Source organism: Sylvia atricapilla, chromosome 6 (genome assembly GCF_009819655.1).
Source record: "Sylvia atricapilla isolate bSylAtr1 chromosome 6, bSylAtr1.pri, whole genome shotgun sequence".
Classification (NCBI taxonomy): domain Eukaryota; kingdom Metazoa; phylum Chordata; class Aves; order Passeriformes; family Sylviidae; genus Sylvia; species Sylvia atricapilla.
The window spans coordinates 51,790,590-51,816,930 of record NC_089145.1 but is presented as its reverse complement, the minus strand read 5'-3'; the positions used below and the strand labels follow the sequence as shown (position 1 = coordinate 51,816,930).

At 40.1% G+C, this 26,341-nt stretch overlaps 1 protein-coding gene across 3 annotated transcripts; it reads left to right on the top strand.

Annotated features, from left to right (window-relative positions):
* Window positions 1-1,449: 1,449 nt before the first annotated feature.
* Window positions 1,450-25,025, top strand: ZC3H14 (zinc finger CCCH-type containing 14). 3 transcript variants are annotated; one of them, XM_066321954.1, is made up of 17 exons: window positions 1,450-1,576; window positions 2,249-2,291; window positions 5,520-5,634; window positions 8,534-8,574; window positions 8,932-9,127; window positions 9,470-9,890; window positions 11,330-11,490; window positions 12,579-12,679; window positions 14,821-14,976; window positions 16,436-16,510; window positions 16,946-17,102; window positions 18,593-18,816; window positions 20,869-20,989; window positions 21,918-22,054; window positions 23,077-23,171; window positions 24,017-24,123; window positions 24,744-25,025. In XM_066321954.1, the coding sequence occupies exons 1-17, from the start codon at window positions 1,541-1,543 to the stop codon at window positions 24,748-24,750; spliced, it is 2,193 nt and encodes a 730-aa protein (XP_066178051.1). In that variant the 5' UTR covers window positions 1,450-1,540; the 3' UTR covers window positions 24,751-25,025. The 3 variants fall into 3 exon arrangements, with proteins under 3 accessions (XP_066178051.1, XP_066178053.1, XP_066178052.1); XM_066321956.1 differs by lacking the exon at window positions 14,821-14,976; XM_066321955.1 differs by lacking the exon at window positions 2,249-2,291 and having other exon boundaries at window positions 1,499-1,576.
* Window positions 25,026-26,341: the final 1,316 nt, after the last annotated feature.

The window sequence follows — 26,341 nt, the reverse complement described above, 5'->3', positions numbered from 1 at the left end:
ACAAACAAATTTTAGCCAGAGAGAGGAGTGAGAATATGTGCTAGGAACAGCTCTGCAGACACCAAGGTCAGTGCAGAAGGAGGGGCAGGAGGGGCTCCAGGAGCTGGGATTGCCCTGCAGCCCGTGGTGCAGCCCGTGGTGAGGCAGCTGTGCCCCTGCAGCCGTGGAGGTCAGTGCGGGACTGAGATCCACCTGGAGCCTGTGGAGGAGCCCACACCGGAGCACATGGATGCCTGGAGGCTGCCAACCTGTGGGAAGCCCATGCTGGAGCCGGCTCCTGGCAGGACCCGTGGCCGTGTGAAGAGATGAGCCCACGCTGGAGCAGGTTTGGCGTGGGGATTTGTGACCCTGTGCGGGACCCACAGTGGAGCTGCCTGCTCCTGCAGCACTGACCGAGCCCAGGGAAGGGACCCACGGCGGGGCACTTTGTGAGGAACCGCAGCCCTGAGAGCATCCACACTGCAGCGGTGAGCACACAGGCTTTGGGGCAGACTCTTTGTGCTGGGAGCAGGAGAGAAGGAGGCAGTGGGAAAGAGAACAGGTGATGAACTGATCATAATCCCCATTCCCGTTCTCCTGTTTGGGGGGAGACAGGTAGGGAATCAGGAGTAAAATTAAACCCAGGAAGAAGGAAGGGGTGCGGGGAAGGTGTTTTAAGATTTGGGTTAATTTATCATTATCCTACGTGGATCTGATTGTTAATTAATTAAACTAATTTCCCCAAGTCTGTTTCGTTCATGACGGTAATTAGTGAGGTCTCCTATCCTTGTTTTCAACACGAGCCTTTCTGTTGTATTTTCTCTCTCCTGCACTGCTGAGCAAAGGAGGCGATAAAGAGGCTGTGGTGGGCATTAGGAAACCTGTGTAGCTGTAGTGTGGCATTAGAAGTTACTTGAACACTTTGCGTATGGCCACACCGTAATTTATTTGTTTTTAACACGGAACTGAACCTTCCATTTGGGTAGTTCTCGAGGAAGAGCACTAATATTGACACAACCCGTGGCTGCTGTCGGGCACTCCGAGTCCCGCCGGTTCCCGGGGCGGTGAGGGGCAGGCCGTGAGGGGCGGTGAGGGGCAGGCCGTGAGGGGCGGTGAGGGGCAGGCCGTGAGGGGCAGGCGGTGAGGGGCGGTGAGGGGCCGTGAGGGGCGGTGAGGGGCCGTGAGGGGCAGGCGGTGAGGGGCCGTGAGGGGCAGGCGGTGAGGGGCGGTGAGGGTCCGTGAGGGGCGGTGAGGGGCCGGCGGTGAGGGGCCGGCGGTGAGGGGCCGGCGGTGAGGGGCCGGCGGTGAGGGGCAGGCGGTGAGGGGCAGGCGGTGAGGGGCAGGCGGTGAGGGGCGGTGAGGGGCAGGCGGTTCCCGGGGCGGTGAGGGGCCGTGTCCCGTGTCCCGGGTCCCGTGTCCCGGGTCCCGGCGCGGGGCGGCCGCCGGCCGGCAGGGGGCGGTGCGGGCGGAGGCCGCGCGCTGTGCCCGAGCGGCGCTCGGTAGCCGCGCGGGCGGCGGTGGGAGCCGGGCCCGGGGCGGCGGGGGACGGCTCGGCGCGGCCATGGAGATCGGCACCGAGATCAGCCGCAAGATCCGGGTGAGACGGAAGCGGCCGGGGCGCTCCCTTTGCCCGCGGCGGGAGGCCGGGCCCGCTTATGGGGGCAGGCCCAGCCGGCGGCTGAGGCACCGGGCTCCCCGTCACAGCTGCCGGCGGCGGCGTCCCTCGGCCTCGGGACTCCCCGGGGAGGGCGGGAGCAGGAGAGTCGTTTCTGTGGGAAGCGGAGTGGGGGCACCTCTGTTCCCCGCCGGACAGCTGCCCGGAGCCGTGGCCGGGTGTGAGCCCCCGGCACCGGCTGGGCCTGTCAGCGGCTCCCGCTCGGCACTCACGGCTTGGAAATCCCGGCGGGTTCCCGTTTCCCTGCTGAGCCGGGAACGACCTTTTATCAAACCCTCTTAGGTTCGTTTTGTTTGCACCTTATGAGTCCGGGTGGCTTGTGCTTAAAAAGGAGCAGCTGGGACTTGTAGGTTGAATGGTAGCGCCAGGAACTGGTGTGTCGGAAATGCAGCCGGGCGAGACGCCGTTACTGTGCCGCCGGCCCCGCGCTGTTAGAGCGTTCCCGGGCTGAGCAGTACAAATAGGAAAAGTTCAACGTGTTAGACCGAGGTGTTCAAACAGTAAAGGAGAGAAACTTTGCTAAGCCTCCCACCTCTTTGCAGTTAGAAATAACTTGTTGACCCATCCCTTAAATAATATTTCATTATTTTTTAGGGTGCTATAAAAGGAAAGTTACAGGAGCTGGGGGCTTATGTTGGTAAGTTTTGCCACGTGTTCAGCAATCTTCTCTAGATCATTTTTGTTATGCAGGAAAAAAACAGCTTAGCTAGTGGAATTTACTATTACCTCTGTTACTGCGTACAGAAGTCTCTAACATGAGAATTACCTCAAGTGTTGGATTAGTAAGAAAGCAAGAGACGTATTTCACAAAACATTACAGTCTAAGGATAAGAGGAAGCAGTAGTGAACATCAGTATGTGAAGAACTAAAATAAAGTGACTAAGAAGTCAGTCTCATAGTCTTCCCCTTCTGAAATGGTGGCAAGAGATTTGAAAGAAAAACAAATCACGATGTGAATATCTAAGGAAATTTCTTTGAAGCATTAGGAGAAACATTATGTAAAGCAAGTCTGTTGGAAATACATCAGCAGTTGGCTGTGACCACTCTGAGATGGAATCAGTCTTTCTTAGGCATATTTTTAACAGCTCTTGAGTTCAGGATGAGAAACGTTACATGAGACAAACCAGTAAAATAGAAGAGCTTGACCATTAAGGAGACGACTAAGAACTGTGATGAGGTAATGATGATGAAATATATGTATCTGAATCTTATAGGTAGGGTGAGATTTTATTTTGGTTTGTGACAGGAGGGGTGAGCAGTGTGAACATCTCTGGTTTTGTGGGTTTGTTTTTTTTTTCTGAATCCGGGAAGAAATGGATATTGCACTTCAGAGCAGCTGATTTTGCAGCAGTAAAAGTTGGTAACTTAACACAGCATTCTGTTGGAAACAAAATACCTTAGTCCTGAAACTGCATTGTTGTTGTCTGTGATGCTTCTTGGATTTCGGGGGAGGAAAAGGAATTGAGAGCATAATTTAGAGATCCTGTGAGTTGCAGGGCCAAGTTCAAAGGTTGTAGTTTGAGCCCGAGTTCATCTTCTTTCAAGGGAGGCAAGTTCATCTGTTCAAGTTCATCTGTTTCAAGGGAGGCATTGTATTTATGGAAAAATGTATTAGCTCCACAGAAGGCAGTTAAGTGTGAGCTGATGTTCTGAACTCAGCTGGTGCCTAGGAACAGTGTTTAGAGCTTTTTAATTGTGCAATCATCTTTTTCACCATCTCCAAGCTTGTCTTTTTAGGTAACTCATTTTTTGTTGTTTGTTCGTTTTTTGACCATCACTCCAGGCTTCAGTTTCTCAGTCCTTGATTCTTTGCTTTCTCCTGTATTTCAGAAATAAAAGTCATTCCTGTCTATAATGTAAGATGCTGGTGGAATACTAGCCGTCTTTGATTCCAGCTATGACTGATTATTCTTTGTTTTCCTTCTGTCTCTTGTATTCAGAGGACAGGTTTTCTGTATTCCCAGGATCAGCAGACCATGTCTGCAGTTTCTTCTCAGTCAACTTCTGAACTTAAATAACTTTGTATTCTTTATTGCTAAGTCTGTCTTGCCTTGGGCTCTTTTTTCTTTTTAAATCGCTGTTTCCAAATTCCTGTGATTTTTCACATTTCTTTTCTGTGATAGAATATTTCAGACAGAAATTCAGAATATTTCTAGAATATTTCAGACAACTTTTCTAGTAATGTTTTTCTAAAACTCTCCATTCCTTATTTCAGGCGATCAGTAAAAGGTTGATTCTCCCTCATTCTAGCCTCTGTACAAGAGCTGTGCCTTTGTTTCTTTCTGTAACTGCTAGTTCTTTTCTCTTGAAAAGTCTTCTACAAGAAGATACATTGAAACTTACTTGTTGTGTAGAGCTTAGGAGGGAAATATTTATGTATTTAAGCAAGATTAAGTCAGTTAATTGTTCATCAGCTAGGAAATTTTTCAGAAGGCTGTAGTTCCACATGCTGTTTAAGTTCATAAGCCAACGTAGTTACCAAGAAAGTTTCTTTCCTTCTTCTATCATCCTGTTACAGGTAATTGTGCTAACTTACATTTTTATTGGTACTTAAAATATCTTCTTTACTGTGTCATGTGTTGAACTACCTGAAGAGCTTATCATGTTTTAAAGTAGCTTGGCCAATAAATAAAATTCTTTCTAAGTTCCTACGTCTGAACATCTTGTGCAACTTGTAGTTAGCAGTGAGAAAAAACCCAAACACAAAGCAGCAACAACAAAAACTGAAACAAATAAAAAGCCATCAAAAAGAAGTGAGGGTTTAAGCTAGGAATGGCTTATGTTGGCACAATTGAGTAGTGGTAGTGCAGGTACAATGTGTGAACGTTATTTTTGTAGTCTAGGGTAGAGATAAATTATTTACAGTGTACACAGACATAGAAGAAAGGCAATTCCTTTCATGTGGATTTTGATTTCCATTTTTCATTTTTTAGGTCTTTTTAGTGTTGTGTACTGTCTTAGCTTGATTAAATAAGCACAGCTGTATTAGTGCCTTGATTCAATTTCATCATTTGGGCAGTACTTCCCAGCTGTTTTCACTTAGTGTTGTTATGTTCATGTCATGCCGTGGAGTGGAATTGGAAAGCATGGGATATTTGATTAAACTAAATTGAAGTCTGTGCTCAAGAAGCACAGCGAATGCCTTTGAGCAGCAATTGTGCCAGTCAGTCTTTCAGCAGAGGCCAGAGCTAGGCCAAAGTGAAATGCCAAACACCAAACTCCCCAAACCCTTAGTGTGGTAATTTTGGGCTCTAAGCACCTTCCTCTGCATTCTGATGAGTGGGAGTACCTTGTGTGCAAGGGAGTGGGTTTCTCACTGTGTGTGAAATTACATGAATTACAGAATAGAAATCCAGTTCTCAGGATTTGTTTTATTTTTGTAGCTAGAAGATCTGGAAGTTAAAACAGTTTTGATCTGTTTAATGCACATATCAGAAATGGATTTTTTTTTTGTTTTGTTTTTGTAACTAAAGGAAATTTGAAAAGGATAAGCTGCTGTATTTGGCAATTTTTGAGGTGATGAATATTGTAGATATTTGCTAGTATTCGAGGAAAAGAATATAGGCAGCAGAGTGGCTTTCTTTTATCTTGTCCTTCTTTCTGTTGTGTTTACTCACTTTTTTAAATACATTGACCTTCAGCTTGCACCCTTCTGAAGTTGATGATCTTTTATCCCTTGCTTGTAGATGAGACTTGTATTGAACCTCAGAGGGAGTGGAAGTCTTGTTAATTTGCTTACCTAATCCTCTGTCTGCATAGTCTTTTTTCTTTCTGTCTTTTATAAATTGGTTATGTGTTTCAAGGTATTTGCTATGTCTTCCATGATTTATTGTACTTTAAAACAATATGTTTCTCTTTCTATTAGATGAAGAGCTCCCTGATTATATTATGGTTATGGTGGCCAACAAGAAGAGTCAAGAGCAGATGACAGAAGACCTTTCCCTTTTCCTTGGAAACAATACTGTCAGGTTTACTGTCTGGTATGTTTGCCAACTATTGTCACACTTCTTATCCATAGTGCAGGACGGCTTTCTATAAGTAACACCTGGCATTTAAAAAATTAAAAATTATTTATCTTCCCATTATGTAATTTGCATTAATAAGAACTTCTGCTTTGCATGTCTAATGAGTAAATTAGTTTTAGTGTGTCAACTGTTGGACTTTTGAGGAGGTGATAGTTAGATGGCAATGGACTGGAGGACTCATTTGTTTATAAGCCAGTCAGATTTATAAATGAAGTGCTCAGGTAAGCGAGGGTTGTATGTTGACTTAAAATTATTCCTGCAAAACCCAGTGTGAGCATGAGAGCATTGTTCAGTGCAGTTAGATGTAAAGGACCAATCTGTTTGCTTTTGAGCTAACACTGGTTCAGATTGCTGTGCATGGGAATTACTATATCAGGGCAGATGAGCAGTGGATCTAATTCTGTGTACTGTCTTTGACAAGGCTTAGCACCAAATGCTTAGGTATTCCCACCTCTCAGTCTGTTTATTTATTACCACCACCCAACTCTAAAAACCAAAAGTAGAACCTCAGTATTACTGTGAACAGGGCAAGTTAGCAACACTTCAGCTCTACTGTCAGCTCCTGACAATGAAGGTTCATTTATTCCATGCAACATGACAAACTTAGCCATTGTATTTCTCATGCATTTTCTAATACTGAATTTGTTTTACAGTAGAAACCTGTAGGTAAATTCACATTTCAGACAATTGACTGTAGAGATTTCGTTACTTTCAGAGTTGTGTATTTTTTCAAGTTAATCTTATTTCTGAATCACCTACCTAATACAGCTTTAAAGGAACATTATTTTGTTTTGTATACATGAAAGAAATACTACAATTTTTTAAATTTTTCAGTTTGCTTTCTTTGACATTCTTATACTGACAGCTTGCATTCACTTCCAATATTTCTTCCATGTAATTGGTTCCTAGGAGCTTTTCTGTTATTGAATAGCAGAGAGAAACATTTTAGAAGTTGGCTATGTTATGAGATCATAAACACTGACAAAAAAAGAAAAATAGTTCCAGCTATTACAATTCACTCTATTAGCTGTTTAAAGTAATGGATTTACAGGTGATAGTGTAACCTGTGTGGATGTAGTTTGATTTTACTTACACAGGTTTCATTTTTCTCCTGGCATTTGTCAAAAATATAATAAAGGAGTACAATTAAGCATGGACCTCTTTTTTGAAAACTGTACTGGCATTTCTTTGCTGCCTTCTGTGGCCTGCCTATGGGAAACTTTTGAGTTTGAGTGTATCAGTAAGTCATGCAGTTGTCTTTCTCATAGTAGTTCTAGGAATCAGACAAACCAGTGAAGTTTACAAGTGGATGAGGATGTAGCTCCTGTACTACGGTTTTGACTGAATCCTGATATACAGTAAGAAGTAGTGTAGCAGAAAACACTTTCATGGCTTTGTAAATGAAACTAAATCTTTATTGCAAAAAATAATAAATATGTAGAAAAAGCAAATTTCAGCAAAGAAGTCCAGATCATTTTATATATTTGTATTTAAAATGGTGTATTGACTATGTGCAGGTATTATGCCACTAGCTGTTTTTGACACTTGCTTAAATTTTAAACATAGAGACTAGAGACTGTTTTAACCCTAAGTTGGTATTCTCTTTATATATAGATAGATACAGACTCAATGTTAGAGTGCTTTATCAGGTACCAAAGTAGGTATTGGTTAAAAGAAGGATAGAAAAGAAGACAAGATGAAACCTATGAGTAAGCTGTAAGAGGACTGATGGAAAAGTGTTGCATAGCATTGTAGCTGGGGGGTTTATATTCTTTTACGTCTTCTAAAGACAACAGACTACCCAGAATGTTTATGTTCTTAAATGTTGGTTACATACAGTACTCAGCAAAATTCCTTTGTTTGTCTCTGTAGCTGGTAATTTTGGGCCTTCTGGCAAAAGTTTTGCAGCAATTGTGACAGACCTGGCAATCCTGCTGGTTGGCCAGCACTTCTTACTCTGAACCAAGTGTCAGATGAGTTACTGAGGTCAGTGTGAAAACTGATGTGCATGACCAGAGCTCAGCTGACAAGTGTTCTAGTGAAAGTTCACATGGAGGACGAGTAGAAACCTTCATTATACCCACATGCAGTCTTTTCAATACTTTCTTGTTCCTTAGCTCTTTTCTGATACTCAGCCTAAATTATGGACTTGCCCATTATCAGGTTTACATTCCAAGTAAGATATGAATTTAAGTGTTGGGGTTTTTTTTTCTTTCTTCTCACTGTAATAGGTGTTTATTTTTAAGCAGCCTTGTTGTATTAAAGCCCTGTAATTTTCTGTGTTACTTCAGCTGAGTGCCTTTTTCACAGGCAAAGGGAAAATTTGGTACTCACTGAGCATGTCTCAAGGTATTGTTGGTATATACAAAGCATGCTGAAAGGATCCTGAGAATCTTATGTGCTATGAGTTATATACTATTTGAGTTTGTACTTACAATTATGTTTAACTCTACTGTGTAATTAAAATTTCATTTACAAAGTAAAATTTTAGGCTATGCTTTGGGCTTGTAACTTAGGTTTTTTTTAATCAATCTTTTTGATACTTAACTCCATTGATTGTAGTGAAAGGTAGGTAGTATTGGCTTTGATTAAGTAAACCAGCTAAATGCCAAAAGCAGATGATATGATGAAAACTCTACCTGCATGTGCAAGACATACTAGAGGCAAGATACTTTAAGCCTCCCTTCTGAGGTTAAACATACTGTGGTTGATGGCAAGTGAAGTCTTAGATAAAAGAAGTGTTTGTGATTGGGTAGAAAGGCAGTCGAGGTTTCTGAGAAATTATTACTGTGAATGTAAGTTAAAGTTTTTTATTTCTCCTTTTGCTTCCTTCCCTGTGCACTGTCCATTTGAGGCTCCATGGCGTTTTGGATAAGCTGCGATCTGTGACTACTGGTAAGTGAGAAAATTGATTATGAATGAAGGTAGGCTTATTTTTTCTGTGTAGTGTCACATGTCTAATGACTTGCAAAAATATCTCAGCTGTTCAATAATTTTTTGTTTACATGGTCTTTAGGATCCAGACTGTTAAGAAAAGTCGTTTATATTTTGAGATAAAGCATTTAGTTTTGAGTCCAGTGTTTGTGTTTTCTCTGTGTTTCTTACTGATATATTCAGCTGAAACAGCTTCCAACTTGTTGTATTTTCAGGCCTATGCAACATCTTGTTTGCAGTTTCTTAGCTACATTTATTGTAAAATCTGTATTGCTGTTCTTTAATGTAAAAGTGAGTGAAAGGTACCTGTCTCCACAGAACCAACCAATGTAAAATCTTCAGAATCTAATATCTTTGAGAGCAGCCTGCCTTCCAGCAAAAGCACTTCATGTGTGAGTGATGAGAGGAGGCGTGAGGATAACTTGCCACCTCTTGCAGTGTCAAGCTCTAGGACTGAAAGAAATGATTCCAGAGTTTCAACCAGCTCGCAGGAGCAGAGGAACGCTGCTTCCAGGTAAGGCTGCTGGCTACTTCTTAACACTCTTTCAGACATCAGTAGTTGTGTGAGTGCAGTAGCCGTTCTAAAGAGTACAGACAGAAAAGATACAAGTACTTCTGAAGAGTAAAACATCGCTATAATTCATTGTATAAAAAACATTAAATCAGAATCCGGTTCTTCAAGCAACATATGGGCTTAGATCAATTAACCAAACTGAAAATATCAATCAGTTTGTTCAGTGTGTATAAACAATAATACCTTAATGATTCTTCCCACCTGGCTTTGATTAAAAGACAATTCTCATTTTCCAGGACTTGACTTGCAGATAACAGTTGGCGATTTCTTTTTTTTTATCAGGCAGTCCTGTGAAGATGGTTCTGCATCCCGCTTAACATCTACCGTCAAGCCTTTGAGGGAATTGTCACCTTCTGAAGCTGTAATTGACATTAAACCTGAACCAGATGATCTCATTGATGAAGACCTAAACTTTGTGCAGGAGAATCCTTTGGCACGGAAGAAGCCCATTGTGACTGTGACTTACGGTTCTTCCCGTCCCTCGGCCGAGATCTACCGGCCGCCAGCCGTGAGGGGCGCGGACGGCAGCGCGCACGTGCCCAGATTGTCACAGCAGGGCAGCCTGCAGGAGAGCCGGCAGTCGGACACGCAGGGCTGCAGGCCTTTGGAAACAGGCCAGCTCTGCAATCCAGAAGCATTTGGCAGCTTAGCAGAAGGTCACAGACCCACCTCCAAACACGGTGCTGATAAAGTGGGGAGTGAGGTTGGTAGAACATAAACTATTGCAAAAGTTTATTCCTGTTAGGAACCTAAATTGCTGTGTACACTTCAGTAAAATCTTGACCTCAGAGAAGTTGAAAGACTTCTGTCACTGGTACCAGTAGGTTTGAGATTCCATCCTTTGGGTCCGCGGGTAAAAACAGATTGCATAGTTTGACATCATTATCTGAGAGCTTGCTGCATCTCAGAGTTAATTACCATGTACCTCTTCGTGTCATATTGACTTGGACTAACAGGTTAGCACATTACTGAGCTGTGTGTGATGAATCAGAAATTGTGATTCTGATCCTAAGGTCATTGAATCAGCATGATCTTTCCTAAGTGCTCTTTACACCCCCAGCTTTACACAGTCCTGTAAATCAGGATTTCTTGCATGCCATTTATTAGCCCAGATACATTGATGGTGATGATGATTGTTCTGTTTAGAACTGTGTCCGTTAAGTGTTCTTTGGGATGGGTGTTGGACAAGGACAAAATAAAAGATGATTGCTGCTCTTAGTACTTTGGAGGCCAAGCTAAGCCAAGCAGGGTGATAGTCCTAGCTGATGGATTATCCTTATGAATGAATTAAGGGCCTTTTTTGAGAGGAATGAAGATAGTATAGCTACTAATGTTGTAATGAAACAAGTATTATACATACCTTGTATTGCAAGTGCATCTATATTTATTGCTGCACTTAAAGTACTCTCTTTGCCACTCCTTCATTCTGTGTAAAAAAATAATTAATTTTATTTGGAAATCTAGAATGCTTTACAAAGATACATGCTGGTGTCTTAGGTTTTGAGAATGGAGAAATGTAAATGAGAATATAGTGATTTATTTAATGTTGTACATCAGTCACTGATCAATGTCAGGAGAGTCTGTCCTTGGAAATGTTCAAAAAAGATCTTGTGGTACGTTCCTTCTATTACTGTTTCATGAACAGTGTCCAGAAGAGACATCAGGGACCTTGCACTGTCTAAACTGGACTGTCCTGACTGTGTGTAACCATTAGCATCCTTTGGAATATGTCATTTCCTTGCTAGAAATGAATCCTTACACTTATCTGAAATTAGAGAGTTGATACAGAGGAAGTAATTTATACTGGTTTCACTTTTCTCCCTCGGACTTTGACCATACTCATCTTGAAGAATAATATAAATTTCTTTGAAAAACCTAGTTTTCTGTAGGTGTTAGATAATTTTCCTGTACTTGAGAGTTTCTTCGTTTTTTTTCCTAAATGCTGTTTTCAGTTACATTTCCAATGAGATGTTTCGGTGTAAATGTATCTGATTTCCATATTGCCCAGTGCAGTCACTTGTTCAACTGGAATGGAAGTTCCCCATCTCCTGGCTTCGGGTGGAATTGCAGTGCTTTCTTTGCTGGCTTACTGGTACGAGATTTATGCTAAATGAGCTCTTCTGCCTGCTCTGTACCTCGTAGGAGGAAAGCTCCAGGAAGAGGCGGCTGCCTGTTGTAAGCTCGGTAGTCAAAGTGAAAAAGTTCTGTAATGATGGAGAAGATGAAGAGGATGAGGAAGACTACGGATTGCGAACAGGAAGCATCTCCAGCAGCGTGTCTGTACCTGCAAAGCCAGAAAGGAGGTACTGAAGGGCTCAGTGATTCTGAGTTTTCTAGAATTAATATAATGAATGACAGCTTTGGAAGTGGGGAAAATCAGTTTGCACTTTTGAAAATTGATAGACAAAATTTAGTAAACTGTTTTAATAGTTTTTGTATTATCTCACAACTCTGTGGATGAGATGCCTGTTTATGCCACCCTTTTTTGATTTTGTAATTTGTTTTCATTATTGCATGTAAGAGGCCATGGAATGTGAATTTTCACATTATTTGGGTAAAGTTTACTGGCAAAAGAACACTAATATTGATATGTTTCAGACCAAGTATTTATTGTGGTAAAATAATATTTCAGTAATTTGATTTATTTTCAGGAATTGTTTTTGAACCAGTTACCACTTTTTCTTTAAGGTGATTTTAACTGTTCGAACAGTCTTCAGAGGTTTTTCCTTTTTTTCTGCTCCCTAATTCTGTCTCAGTGTCAGGCATTACTCAAGATTCGTGTCTTTTGTATTTGATTTTTGACAACAGAAGAAGATAATTTAAACTAGAGGAGAGATGGCTCTACTGACCTACAGTGCTAGCTTGTATAAGATTTATTTTAAGCTAATACACTGTATTGAATTTATCTTCAGCACCACAGCACATTCATCTGATTTAAGCTTCCTTATTGTTGATGTTAAAGATAAGCAAACCAGATTTTTTTACAAATAATATGTTTTTGACTGAGTCAGTCTAATTATGCAGCTGGATCGTATTTCTCAGGTTGGCTGCATAATTATTTGTGCCAGCACAAGCATAGCAAGAGATAAGTGGTGGGCAGAGGTGGGAAGAAATGAATGGCAGAGAGTGCCTTTCACATGTAGCATGATTTTACAGCAGCTTAAATTGGGAGGTGAAATCACACTTTTGGACTTCCATTTTTTAGAGCATTTTGCCGATCTTGAATTCACTGAGAGAGCAGATTAACCGAAAACTATTTTGGATAAAATAATTGTAGGTGATGATTTCTGTTAATATTAGTCCTGTGTTAACCTGTTGAAACAACTGTCTTTACATGGGTACAGTTACTGTACAATCCATGTACAAATAATTTTTTTTTTATTTCCTTTAGACCTTCATTGCCGCCTTCAAAACAGGCCAATAAGAATTTAATACTGAAAGCAATCTCTGAAGCACAGGAATCAGTTACAAAAACAACCAATTATTCCACTGGTAATTAGCATTGATTTTGCTTGTGCTAATCTGTAATATTTCCGAACTCTGTTGTATAAATCCAAGCTAAAGAAAGTGCTTAGAGATAAGACAGAATGCAAAATAGCCAGTTAGTTATACATGAGGGATTTATTGTGTCCTGTTTCATTGCACTGATGTTCAGTAATGAATTATGAAAACATAAACGAGGGAGAGAAGTGATATTTAAAATGTATTGATGAAGATAGTGAGTCTGTGAAGTGTATAGATACAAAATGGAAGTGCCAGAGTATTCTGAAGACAATAGTTGCCAAGGGGAAATTAATTAGAATAAGCCAGGTAGTTTGAGCTATTTGCTTGAACTGTTTTCCCTTTCTTCACTCTTCCTTCTGAGAGGGGAGGAGAAAAAAGCAAAACAGCAAAAAAATGAAAATGCACTGGATATAGGTAATAGAGGTGCAAAATAATGAGGAACAAAGTGATTGATGTATATCATGGTATGTTGATAAATATCAGGATGTGTATGATGATGTATATTGTCCTTTAACAGCAAGGCTGCACTTTCAGTTCAGTGATTTTAGTTGCAGTTGACCCAGCAGTTGGGCAATTGTCTGTGTGGAGGCATTCAGTTCTCCTAGCTAGGAGAGACCTCTGGAGAAGGGCAAATCCAGCTGTTGTCTTGTGCTTTCATTTCACTGGGTGTTGATAAATCCACATATTGTCAGCAGGACACATTGTACCTTGCCAGGGAGGAAGCATTCACTAAATCACTTAAACCATGACTTTTATACCTTTTGAAGTAGAATTTTTATACCATCTGAAGACTCTTGCTTGCTCTCTCTCAATTTCTGTAAATGGTAAGAAACAGTACTTTGAGGTGATGCAGGAAGCTCTTCCCTATGTGTGAAGCACTTTGGTAGGAAATGAAACATAGCTAGAAAAGTCTAAATTAATGGTAACTATTGGTCTTTTTAATAGTGGTGATCTTGTAGTTTGACTTACCAACGAGAATATTTCAGTGGAAAGAGCAGAAGGCACCACTTTGTTTTTTTAACGGAGGTGATTTGTGAATTTTATCTGAAGTATCATGCAGGTTCTTCCACTTCAGAAGTAATATTTAACATATTTTAAAAAGTATTTTTATTGGAATATGGAAGTAAACTAATTTAAAACACATAGGTAAAACAAAACAGTAAATTTATAAATAATGACTCCAGTGCTTGAGTGGTACCTTTCAGTTGTACGTGTCAGAATTTAAATGCTGCTCTGATACTCAGCCAAGAGAAGAGTTTAGCTTCTCACCATCAGCTCTGACAGTCTTAGCAGAAGCCAAGTAAAGAAGTCAGCCTGTTGTCCTGCTACCCCCAAATTCCAAACCACAATTATCTGTACAGAGATGTAGAACTATCTGAAAGGAGGTTTTAGTTTGGTCTGGGTGAATGTCTTCCCAAATTACCAGTGATAGGACATGGGGAAATGGCCTTCGGTGGTGCTGATGGAAGTTAAGATTGGATATCAGGAAAAAGTTCTTCATGGAGAGAGTGGTCAGGCATTAGAACTGGCTATCCAGAGAAGTGGTGGAGTCACCATCCCTAAAGGTATTTAGAAGAGGTGTAGATGTGGCACTTAGTGATGTGCTTAGCAGTGGTGGACTAAGTTTACAGTTGGACTTAGTGATTTTAAGGGTCTTTTCAAACCTCAGTGATTTTATGATTCTGCTGCCATTGAGTTTTGTATTTGCAAGCACTTCAGCAAAGGGTATGAGGAGACATGTTGATGGTCCATGATTCATACGAAAGATGGAATGAAAAGTGATTTCAAAACTATCAGAAAGTACCACATTAATTATATGTAGAAGTGGAGGAATGAGTACTTTGCTGTTGTCACTCTAATGCTTGTCATGCTGTTTTGTCTTAGAAGTAAGTGTTCTGAGGTGCCACTCAGGGTGCTCTGTGCACATGCACAAATATGCTTGCACAGTAAGAATTTTACAGGTAGCTTAAAGATGTTTTTTGTGTAGACAGGAAGATGCTTGGGATTTGTTTTTGTGTGTGTGTGTGTAGGAATTTGTGAGAGCCATTTTAGCACAATATATCTAAAAATGCTACTATTGTGTGACTGGGTAGTATGTAAATGATTTGCCATTGTTTCTCTGTTTAAAGTTCCGCAGAAACAGACTGTTCCAGTTGCACCAAGAACTCGAATTAGCCCAGAAGAATCACATTTAGAAGTAATTCATGTGCAAAGCAGACTGCCTGTTTTGAGTTCTCAGCTTCAAGTAGAAGAATCAAAGGAGCAGACACTTGAAGAAATTCAAGGTCATCTGATAATGTTCTTTTAAAAATTTATACTAGGGGATGCCATTTTACAGGCTGAGCAGAGAAGAGGAAAGGAATGCTTTTAATTTCCAAGTCTGCATCAAAAGTTGTATGCAGAACTGCCTTCAAGTCCATGCAGCTTTCTAAAGCATGGCTGTCAGATAGATATGTGTATCCAAACACACACACAGACAACCTCAGAGGGATTAATCAGTAAGCAAAGAAGGGAATAGCAATGTGGCATATAACTGAAGAATAGTTTTACATAAGCACTTACATTTGGATAGCTTCTTTTCCCCATCCTTTGCACATTTTCATTAGTATCTTGTAGGAGTAATTCTGTCACAAAGCTTAAGTGAGAGTGAAGATACTCTAGAGTATTTAGAGCACTTTTCCAACATATGAAGTATTAAAAGATTATTTACAACACATGGTTTCAACACAAGTGGTTCTAGTGTTTTATTTTCCATTTTAAATACAAGAATGTTCTATTTGCTGTTAAAGGACAGCTGATAACAGGCAGTGTTATCTTTGGTTTTTACTTCTGTTTTGGATCTCCTAAAGGACATAACATTTAAATGCAGTCAGAGTGCCTTTACAGCCTGGTTTTCTTATAGAGGATGGGGGATTGTCTTTGTTAGTCACAAGGAATCACAGAAGTAAGGCAGGGAAAAATATTACAAGTACTTAGTTTATACTTGCTAAGTGTTTAGATATTTTGATAATGAATGAAATTTGGTTTTGAGTAAGATTTTTGTTACATCATACCATGATCATTGTTAAGGAAGGGTAAACATTTATTATTTAAAAAAATATTTTTGCAGTTGCTTATTCTTCATATAGATGTATTTGGAATCTTCCTGCCACCCTTAAGTAGTTGAAATTGTATCTGTAAAATATGTGAGAAAAAGCTTTATCAGCCCTTGAATTAATGCACAGAAAATAATCACACTAAATATTTTCACTCTTTTGCCATTGAAATGGAAATGACAGCTTGTTTAGGAAATCTACAGAAGGCAAAAATAATTTTTTTAGCCCTATCTCAAATGTAAAACACTGCTGCTCTGATTTGCTTCAGCTCTTTTAAGAAGACTGTAAAGTAGTCCCTTGTTAGTTGCTTTCCTCTGTGTGTGTTCTCTAAATGGCCAACTCCTCTACAAATGAGGAGGAAAAGCTTGGCCTTCATCAGTTGCTGTGCCCACAGACCTCATTTGTATTGAGCAGCAGTTATGGGAACAAGTAGTGTCCTACAGTACTTAGCTTTTGCCATGGTACTGTTCTTGAAACAATGAGAAAAGGGTGCATAATAATGAGAATGGCTTTTGTTGTTGTTAAAAGTGTGAATGTTTTTGTTGATTTTTTTTTTATCAAAAGAATTAAGAGAGTGTGCCTCAGTTCTCTAATCTATACTTTTATGTTGACATGCTGTAAAATATACTTCTTACTGCTGGTCTTTTAGGAATTGAACAAAAGGAGCTTTCTTGTCGGCTTCAGATTGACCCTATGGTTGAAGATGCCTTGCAAGTGACTCAGGGTTAAGTCTTGTGATCTTTTATTTTCAAATCTAATATTCCTGGCCAGTGAATGTTAAGATACTCTTTCTCAATTAATTATACTGATTTCTACAATTTTCTAGTTTCTGCACCTCTAAGGAATGAATGCATTAAATTCATCCTGTTCTGAGGATGAGAGATTTGGTGGGGTGGGGGATGGGTGGACCCTCTTCAGCATAGCTGTTCCATTTATAAAATTTCCTGATCTGACCTAATACGGCTTATGGCTTCTGTTGATCCACCTCTGTGGAATTAACATGGAAGTAAAAATGTTTTCTGGAAACTACTAGGAAGAAATTAAAACAAAGCAAGATTAACTTACTTACCATAAATTGATGCTAGAAATATGCTATAAGTTAAGAGTACAACTACCACCTAACTTTACTCTTCTCTATGTAATTTTTCTCACAATGCAGATTACTGTGACCCAGAATCTATGGTCCACTCAGATACTCGGTCATTTATCCTGAAGAAACCGAAGTTATCAGAGGAAATGGCAGCCCAGAATCAGCAATTGGGAAAGAAGGGCACAGAGGCAGTGCGAGTTCACTCAGGACGTCTCATACAGACACGGTAATAAGCTGCTTCATTTAGCACTGCTGCTAATCAAGTTGCTTGTTTGGGGTTTAGATGGAGCCATTTGGTCAGACTTCTGCTTTGTCAGTTCGGTCAGGAGGTGTGAAATCATGCAAAATGGACTGACTTTGAATAGCAGAAGGAAAAAAGGCCTCCCAGAAATCCTTCTAAATGGAAAATAATCCTAGGGTCAGCTATAACTTGAGCATGTCTTTGATTTGCAAGAAAGAAGAAGGAACTTCTGAAAAGTATTGCTCTTTTGTTCTGATTTCTGAAATCTTAGTCAAGTAATCATTTTGCTTAAATTGCCTTTAGTTTTATACTTGTTTCACCCTTGGATTACGTTTCTTAAGAAACGTCTTCTAACACAGTACTGAGTGTGGTGGATCCTGGGCAATGATTTAAGGCTCCTTACTGGAGAGTTCTGCCAGGAGAAGCTTAAAGTTCATGTCAGCTTCAAACGAAGTTCCAGGTAACAAAATAGTCATACCTGTTACGAGTTAAAACCACTCTGAACAGCGTGATGAACTTCATGTCAGCTGCTGTGCTTGAGAAACTGCTGGTATTTCCTTTCTGTGAGTGGCTTTTGGCAGCCTGTTTTAATTGAAAACAAAATTAACACTGAGCATCGAACCCAAAAGGATAACCTGGCAATATCACAGTTGAAAGCTGTGACTGTGTTACTATAGGTAAATTTTTGCATGTGAATACGTCAGTTTCTGACTGCTTCAGTCTGAGAGTTCTACCTCGTGATGTTTTTAATGTTCTGATTTCTATCTTCTTAAAGGCATTCTACAGTGTAGTTGCTTTTAGTCTTATTTCATAGAGAAGCAAAGTTTATCCCATTACTGTTTGTCAAAGATGAGAACTCCACGGTTCTCCATATACTTAGAATCACCTGTCATTCAGGAAACCCATCAGGTGAAAGGGATGGGATGATGAAAGACTGGAGAAAATGTATGTGTCCCCTGTTTTAATGCTCCCTCTTACCCATGCTGACTGCTGGCAGATACAGGACACTAGGCTAGGCTGAATGTCAAAGTTCTTAGTATTTCAGTTCTCTCATCCTAGTTCTAAAAACTTTTACACCACTCCTTCATAATGTGGTTTTCAGTAATTTAGAGGAGACACATGTTTTCTATGTTAAGAGGTTTGTAATTCCAAGAATGATATTTGCTCTCTTTTTCTATCTCAAAACTGCAAATTCCACAGGGTTGACTGCTTGTAAGTGAGCTTTTGGATCTCTCTTTTGAGCAGAATGCAACAAACTGAACTTGTATCTGCGAGCTGTAGTTCTTAATAGTGCCTCATGGAGACCTGAAGGCTAACTGTTAACTGGAATGCATTACCAGTAATTACTAAAAGAAGGCCTGTTACTGCTTGACTCCCCATTGATAAGCTTGTACTATTTACACCCACTAGCACAGCTCACATTCACTCAAACGTCTTGAGTCAGAAAATCTAAATTTACATTTCTTTGTTGACAGAGACCAGCTTGCACAGCCAGAGAAACCTGCTAGTCCCAAGTTCATTGTTACGCTGGATGGTGTGCCCAGTCCACCAGGATACCTCTCTGATCAGGAGGAGGAAGATATGTGTATAATGGAAGGAGTAAAGCCAGTTACCCAGCACATATGTGCTGGCAGAGGATTAAAAGGTCTTCGAGCACAGCAGATGCAAATTGTCACCAGGCAGCTGGAGAACTGTGATGGTAATTATACTGACCAACAGGATCTAGCCTTGGGGTGGTGCTTTGATCATGGCTAGACCTCCTGGTTGTCTCATTCTTAAGAAACCAAAGTGATGGTGTTTATTCTTCTAATTAGAATATTCTTTAGGCAAATATTAGAATATTTTTAGGCATCTTTTCAGAAGCCTTTGTCTTGGTACACTAGAGCAATATGACATGTGGTAGTTCTCCACACATCTCAATATTGGTAAAATTTGGGGGTTTTTTTTGTTTGTGGGGTTTTTTTGTTTTTGGTTTTTTTTGGCAAATGTAGTTGGTCGTCATTGCCAGAAATCTGTTCTTCTGGTTGACCTTTTATGATTTGTCCCTGGGCTGATGAACAGGAAATGTTATAGTTAACATATTGACATGCCTTGAACTTTTAAAAATATATCAGACGGTTTTAATGTTTTTGTTGAGGGTTGTGACACCAAAAGGCATCTGTTAAGTGTTAAGGTGTTGGTAGAGTCCGGTAGCTAGCACCTGAAAGCAGAACTTAACAGTGCATGATTCTACATGAAGGTTTCTGTATTCTCTCTCTATATTTCTTTTGAATAACATGGGAAATTCCTTGCTGAGCCACGTGGTTGAATTGTTTAGAATGCTGACATGGTGATGAGAAACACAAAGGCTACTGTTTTGTTTGAATACTTGCCTGAGGGCTGTGCTTGGATTCATGTTTTTCACTTAGCTTTCTTAAGAAAATAAAGATCCTTATTTTCTGTAGTAACAGTGTATCCAAATTTCTGAACTAAGTAAAGAATACTATTTGATGTTGTACTGTGAACCCTTAAATTTCATGGATCCAGCTATAATTGTGTGCAATTGTGACAGCACCATAGCAAAAGATCTTTTCAGTCCACATCCTTTCAGTCCCCTGGCTGCGGAAGTACTGCACATATCAGGCATTCTTAAAGCTTAGGGAATGCTGTGTATCCATGCACTTTACTAGCACAGAGAGACCATCATTAGAATATTTCCTTGCAAATCCATACTGTTCTATGTGTAGCCTCATACTCCTCACCAAAGCTGTTTGGTACAGGAGAGTGTTGCCAGTACAGTCCTAGCTCTGTTAAGGATTCCTGTGAAGTAGCAGGGATGGGGCTGAAGCTCACACACAGTCAGATCCATGTGGAAGTGATCTCTATGAGCCAGTGTGGTCCCACAATAGGATGACATTATTTGGCTTTGGTGTGTTGCAAGGAGAAGGCATCAATGAGACTAAGGATGGAATGGAGCTGGAGCAGTTTGTGTCATTAGTAGGATCAGAGGAAAGTCTAGGCAGTGCTGGAAAACTTTGAAAAGCCAAAGGTTTAGGCAGATTTGGGGAAAAAAGGCAACAGCAGCATATGTACAATTGTCTGAATTTGGAGAATAAGGTTTTACAAACAGTGTTAAATAGGAGAAAGTCAAAGTCGTATGTTCCCGTAAGAGTAGTGAAGATATGGAATGTTTCAGCTTAGAATTGCTCAAATAGTTTTTGGATTAGAGTCTGGGTTCAGGGAACTAAAGTGTCTGAACAAATTACATGAAAGTGTGCCTTTTTCAGTATGTGCCCCCATAATAATAAATCTGATCAGTGTAAAAATTGATTTTTAACTTTCATCTCTTAAAATATTTTTCTAGAGCAAAAAGGATCTTGAAGAAAGGAAACATGGCTATAATTAACTCATGGCTCAGCAGAACAGTCATAACTCAGGTTCAGCTAGAGAATTGTCTTGTCTGTTCAAGTCTTTAAAGCAATTCAGATTTGCAAAGAAAACTAGTTTATTTTGCTTGTAAACAGTGCAAATTTGGTCTTCTATCACCAAAAGGCAGCTGTCAGTCCAGTATTATGACTTTTCACATTATGGTTTTGGAAATTTTCTTCAGAAAATATGATTGTACACAAACTTTTACTGTCATGACTTTTTTGATTAAGAGAGAATAGAAGTACTGTACATTTTGATTATACCAAATTGCATATAGAATCATAAAGGTGCCAGCTTGGTGGTTTTTCTTTTTTTTTTTTTTTTTTTCTTTCTTACCATCCAGTGGAAATGGAAGACTTAAGTATGCTACAGAAGCAGGAGAAGGTGCTGGAGCGCTGCAAGTACTGGCCTGCCTGCAAAAATGGAGATGAATGTGTGTACCATCACCCCACACTACCTTGCAAGTGAGTAGTACAGAGCTCATCCACTTGAAATGCTATTTCGAATTTTATTCCAGTGCTGCAAACTTCTGCTCTGTGTCAGTAAATAAATATTCCAAGGCAGCACAAACCTGTGCTGCTAGGATCAGAGCTAGATTGTCACACTGTAATTCCTTCTGTTTTCTGCCCTTCTCCTGAGTGTCAGAACACACGGATGACAGCTGCACCCTTGCAGAAGAAAGCTTTAGTAGTTTATAGAATACAGGCCGATGTTCCTGAGTTGCTTAAAGATGCAGAAATTAGCATCTGAAAAGAATAGGCCCTCTTGTGTCAGCTGTCACAGTGCTTTTGAAGGTTAGGTTATCATTATGTAGTAATGCAGTGATTGTGGGTTTTAAATTAGAAAGAGAAGACAAACTCTTGAAGCGTGCCCTGTGCCTTTGACTTCTTTTCCATAAGCAGGAACAGAAGTCCAGAAAAACAGTGTCAGTTTTGACGTAACTCTTACCAGAGTTTAACTTCAGTTACTCGGACATCTGATTTATCTTATAAAAACTGGTGTAATTCAATTCAAAATAAAACTTTTCAGAGAAGACCATGTTACTTAGGGAGCACTGCACCCCTCTCTGGGGAAGGTCTGATTTCACATTGCCTTTGCCACTCTGTGCCACACACTAAGAGTGACATGTCCTGGCTTGCACCAAGGAGTTTGGGACCACACTGCCCTGAGAGTGATGAGGTGGTTCAGTTGTTCACTGCATGGAGGAAGGGTCTGCAGGAAGGGAAGCTGAGTGCAGGGTCCACAGCCTGTGCCCCACTTGGGAAGGAACCAAGACGTGCCTCAGCCCTGCTGCACCTCTGGCTTTCTGTGATATTCTGGCTTTCATGAGCAACAGATGTTTGGGGATTTTGCTCCAAGTATGAGCTTTTGACTCAATTTCTTTTCCCTCAGAGTTTTTCCTAACTGCAAATTTGCTGACAAATGCCTGTTCATCCATCCAAACTGTAAATACGATGCGAAGTGCACTAAGCCAGACTGTCCTTACACTCACGCCAGTCGACGAACCCCCCATCCATCTCCTAAACCAGGTGAGCACATCTTGTTTTCTGAGCTTTAAATGAAAGTGCTGAAGGGACAGTGATGTTTTGGGAAACAGAAATTGACTGTGATGAAAAATATTTTTTTTTGCTTGAGTTGACCTAATTTTCTTACAACTCTTAATGCAAGATGAAGAATAATAATCCAGTGTTACTGCAAAAAAATATCAGAAATATCATCCAGTGCTCTTATGCAGGAGTTCATATGAAGGCTGTGCAAGGCCAAAGTGATGACTTGCACAAGTCCATTTCTCTGAAGGTATTAGCCAGCACTGCAGTTTTGCTCTGATTTTTTTCTTATATTGGACACATGTTGTACCAAGGGCTTATGACACACACTGAAAACAGAGTTCTGCCTTTGAACATTTTTTTTTCTCTAATGCCAGTGTAGGAGTGAAGTTGGTGTAATGATGAGATGACTTTGAGGGTGAGGTTACTTGGTGAAGGCAGTAGCTGTGTTTGATATGGGTTAGTGTTGCTGAGCCTTTGAACAGTGACGAGGTGCAGGGCCTTTGCTGCATGATCTTTTGGAAGTAATTTAGCCCCTAGTCACAGTTCAGTGCAGTTTTGTTACCTTGCCAAGAAACCAAGTACAATGTGCTTGTCTCCCGTATCATTTCCAGCAGCTCTTCTGTATTCCTGGAAAGTGCAGTGCCTTCCCAGTCCAGTCAGTTGAAACTCCAACAGGCTTGCTGCTGTCTAAATTTAACCTTTGAGGTTCTCTGCCTACCAGAATTTCTGTGTAATTTTTTGGAAGTTTTGCCTTGACCATGGTACTTCCTGTCCTGAAAAGGTGAAGAACCGAGTTAAATGATTACCTGATAGTCTTGTTCTGCTCCAGGATCCACTAACTGCATTGGGAAATGCTGTCTGTATTTCTTGCTGAACTTTGGTGTATTATAAAATGCAATATCTAGCAGGGTTGATATATTTAAGGTTGTGTGGAGCTGTCTTAAAAAGGCAATTTATACTGATCCAGACTCACTTCCTGTTCTTTTTGTTTCTACTATTAGCACCCCTGCCCACACTGTCCATACCCTCCAGTAGTCCGCTGTGCAAGTTTTTTCCAGCTTGTAAGAAAATGGAGTGTCCATTTTACCACCCAAAAGTAAGATATATATCCTGTCTTCCTTCCTTTTTAGAAAGGGACTTGAAACTTGCAACTTTGGGACAGGAAATGCTGCTAGGATTTAACACTTTTTGCTTTACTTTTCACATTTTAACTTTGCCTTATAAGTAGAATACACAAAAGTAGTGACTTGAGGAATTTGGAAAATCATACTTTTAAGTAATCTTCCTACCAAATGCTGTTGGGGAGCTTTCAAACAGGCCATATCTCTTTTCAAAATATACCCAGCCAGGATGCTGAGGGCAGAGAGGAGCCTTTTGGGAAGGAATATGTCTCAAGACTCTTGACTCTTTCATCAGATATGCTGCAACACACAAAAACTTTAAAGATTGCCCAGTTACCCTAAAATGTGTTAATATAATCTAGACACTACAGTAGTCTATTCCTTGGGTACTTCTATAGAATTGTGTTCCTGCATCTAATGCCAGGAAGTTTAGTGCTTTTTCAAGCCCTAATAATGCTGAAATACCTGTGCTCAGATATTATTAGCCAGATACTCTGGCTTTTTTCCCCCCTCAGGTATTGCTGTGTCATGCTTCCAACTTGTACACAAAGATCAATTCAAACGGAGCTCTGTAAACTCTTGCAAGCAAAGGAATTTCCACCAGTCAGTGCAGTGGCAGCTTTTGGAGCATGAAATTCCTAGTTGGTACTTTAAAAAGGATTTTTTGTTACTGGGTTGAGCTGGTTGCACCTGGTGGAGGGGGGTGTTGGCAGGTGAGATGTGTCACAGAGCAGTACAAGGGTCACAGTGCAGCTCAGCATGTTCAGGAGTTCAGGCAGCCTGCACTGAGCAGCCTCTTCTGAAATACTTTTGGTTTTAGCATTGTAGGTTTAATACACAGTGTACAAGACCAGACTGCACTTTCTACCATCCCACTGTTGCTGTACCTCCACGCCATGCCTTGAAATGGACTCGAAATCAAACTAGGTGAGAAACACTCTAAACCTAACCAAGAAAAATAAGAAGTATGTTGTGATATTACTAATACAGTTTTGCTTGCAGAAGTAATGTGTGTGTGTGAGAAACAACAAAGATGTATGAAGAAAGATACCCCTTATGGGAAACTTTCTTTTAAAGACACCTCTGTGCTGCTGTTTGATAGTAGTTGTATAAACATTAACTAATGTGATGCAACCCTGATAAACAAGTGCCCTGCAGCTGGCATAGGGCACAGTCACTGGAATCCGGACTTGGACAGATGATGTTTCCTGACTTGTATTTGAATAAAGCTGAAAATCTTTTTACCATTGTTTTATCTTGTATCTAAGCTGTATTTTCCACAATAGGTTCAACTGGTTCATTGAGTGTTTCTGGTAGAGCAGCTCCTGTCATCTACCCATGATTCCATAAACCAGTAGCAGAATTCCCAAAGCTGCAGCTATGGGCCTGCCTTAATGCTCATGTGATTTCATGATCTTTTCACTCCAACTAATCCTCTCTGCAAAGGTTTTAACCATTACAGGGGTAGGACACCCAGCAGCTCTCAAATCATCTTTACAGAGGGGTAGAATTGTTCCTAATGGAATTTTTTTTTTCTTCCTTCTCAGTGAATGAATATGGTACGACCTGGGATTGAGCTTTGCCTCCCCTGGACAGTAGAGGACAGGAAGATTAACCAGCAGGACACAGGATGCTAGGAAAGACTCATACATTTTGGACTTTGAATATACATGTTTTCATAAAACGAGGTTGATTACATACTTGAAATGTCCCTAATTTTCCAAGTTTGTAAGTTTGGGCAATTTTACATTTTTTTTACACTGTAAGAAAAAAAACATCTGTGTAAGGGAAGCTTTACTTTAAATTCCATTAAAAACCTTCAAAGCACATTTTGTGTTCTGTTTGAGTAATGTTCCTTGTTTAAGAGTTGGTGTGTTGCAGAAGAAAGTATGGCAGCAGAAGTGCTTAGAAAGCTTATTCCTTTGTTGGGATCATACTGGAAATACTTTTTGTCCAGCAAGTGTTTGGTACAGTGCACATGGCTGTACTGCAGTCCCAGCACCCAGGGACTGAGCTCTCCACTCCAGCACAGGCACAAAGCAAATGTTTGTCTTTGGGGTGTTGTTCCACTGCAGTGGTTGTCACAGTCCTTCTGCTCTCTAAAATGGGGAAAAAAAGACAAAGGGAAACAAACTGCTTCAGAAGCTGGAACAATTCAAGGATTACTGATACTGTTCTCCTCTTATGGCCTGCCACTTCACTTGAAAATAGATACTCAGAGATATCTCCATTTATACTAGGAAGAAGGAAAAGAAAGTACTGCTGAATTTTCTTCTAAGGAATTCTTTTTTCCTACTGGGCATACTCTGGTTTTCTCCTTCAAGAAGGTTTCTGTGAACCTTACGTGGTTCCTTAAGGTGCCTTACATGGCAAAAAAAATAATGCAGACACATGCCCATAAATATGGTTAAGGGATATTAAAATGATGAAAAGTGTTGAACAGTAACATAAATGCACTTTTTTATTAAATCTTTTTTATATTTTGGGGAACTACATTTTCACAAAAATATACAAAAGAATTTATTTTTACAAATATTTACATTCAATATCAGAAAACAATGATAGCTACATATTTTAAACTTAAATTTGACAAATATAGTCTGGAATTCTGAAACGTAACACTCCAGGAAAAGTATTTTTAAGGTTTTTTTTTAAATAAAGTACTCAAAGTTCATATTCAAATTTAAAAAAATCTTAATTAATGCAAAAATCTGACATTTAATTTTTATGTATATATGTATATATATATATACTTTAAATAAACATACAACATTGTTACAGGAATTAGATGTTCATGATGGGAACCAAACTGGAGTACACTTAAACCCATGATCCTTTTTACAATAATACATGACCATACCTTTGGACTAGTTTAAAATAACTTTTTTTTTTTTTTTGCTTTTTTTTTTTTCCTTGTTAAAGCAAGAGGGATTATCTGACACACTCCATAATGAAACAACAAATCTGAACAGACAACTGCATTTTAAGCTTAAAGAACTACAGTAAAATATTTTTGTAAGGTGACCTGACAGGACTGGAGAGGAGAGAAGAAGATGAGCTCTGGTGTTGCACAGAGCACTGCTGGAATGAGTTTCCAGATGAAAGACTGCAAAGAACATTATTTTTCTACAGAATTTCCCAATGC

Coding starts and splice junctions, on each gene's coding strand:
- ZC3H14 (XM_066321954.1), top strand. CDS start 1,541: ATGGAGATCGGCACCGAGATCAGCCGCAAGATCCGG. Junction 2,292..5,519: donor GGAGCTGGGGGCTTATGTTG/GTAAGTTTTGCC, acceptor TCTTTCTATTAG/ATGAAGAGCTCCCTGATTAT. Junction 9,891..11,329: donor CTGATAAAGTGGGGAGTGAG/GTTGGTAGAACA, acceptor TGTACCTCGTAG/GAGGAAAGCTCCAGGAAGAG.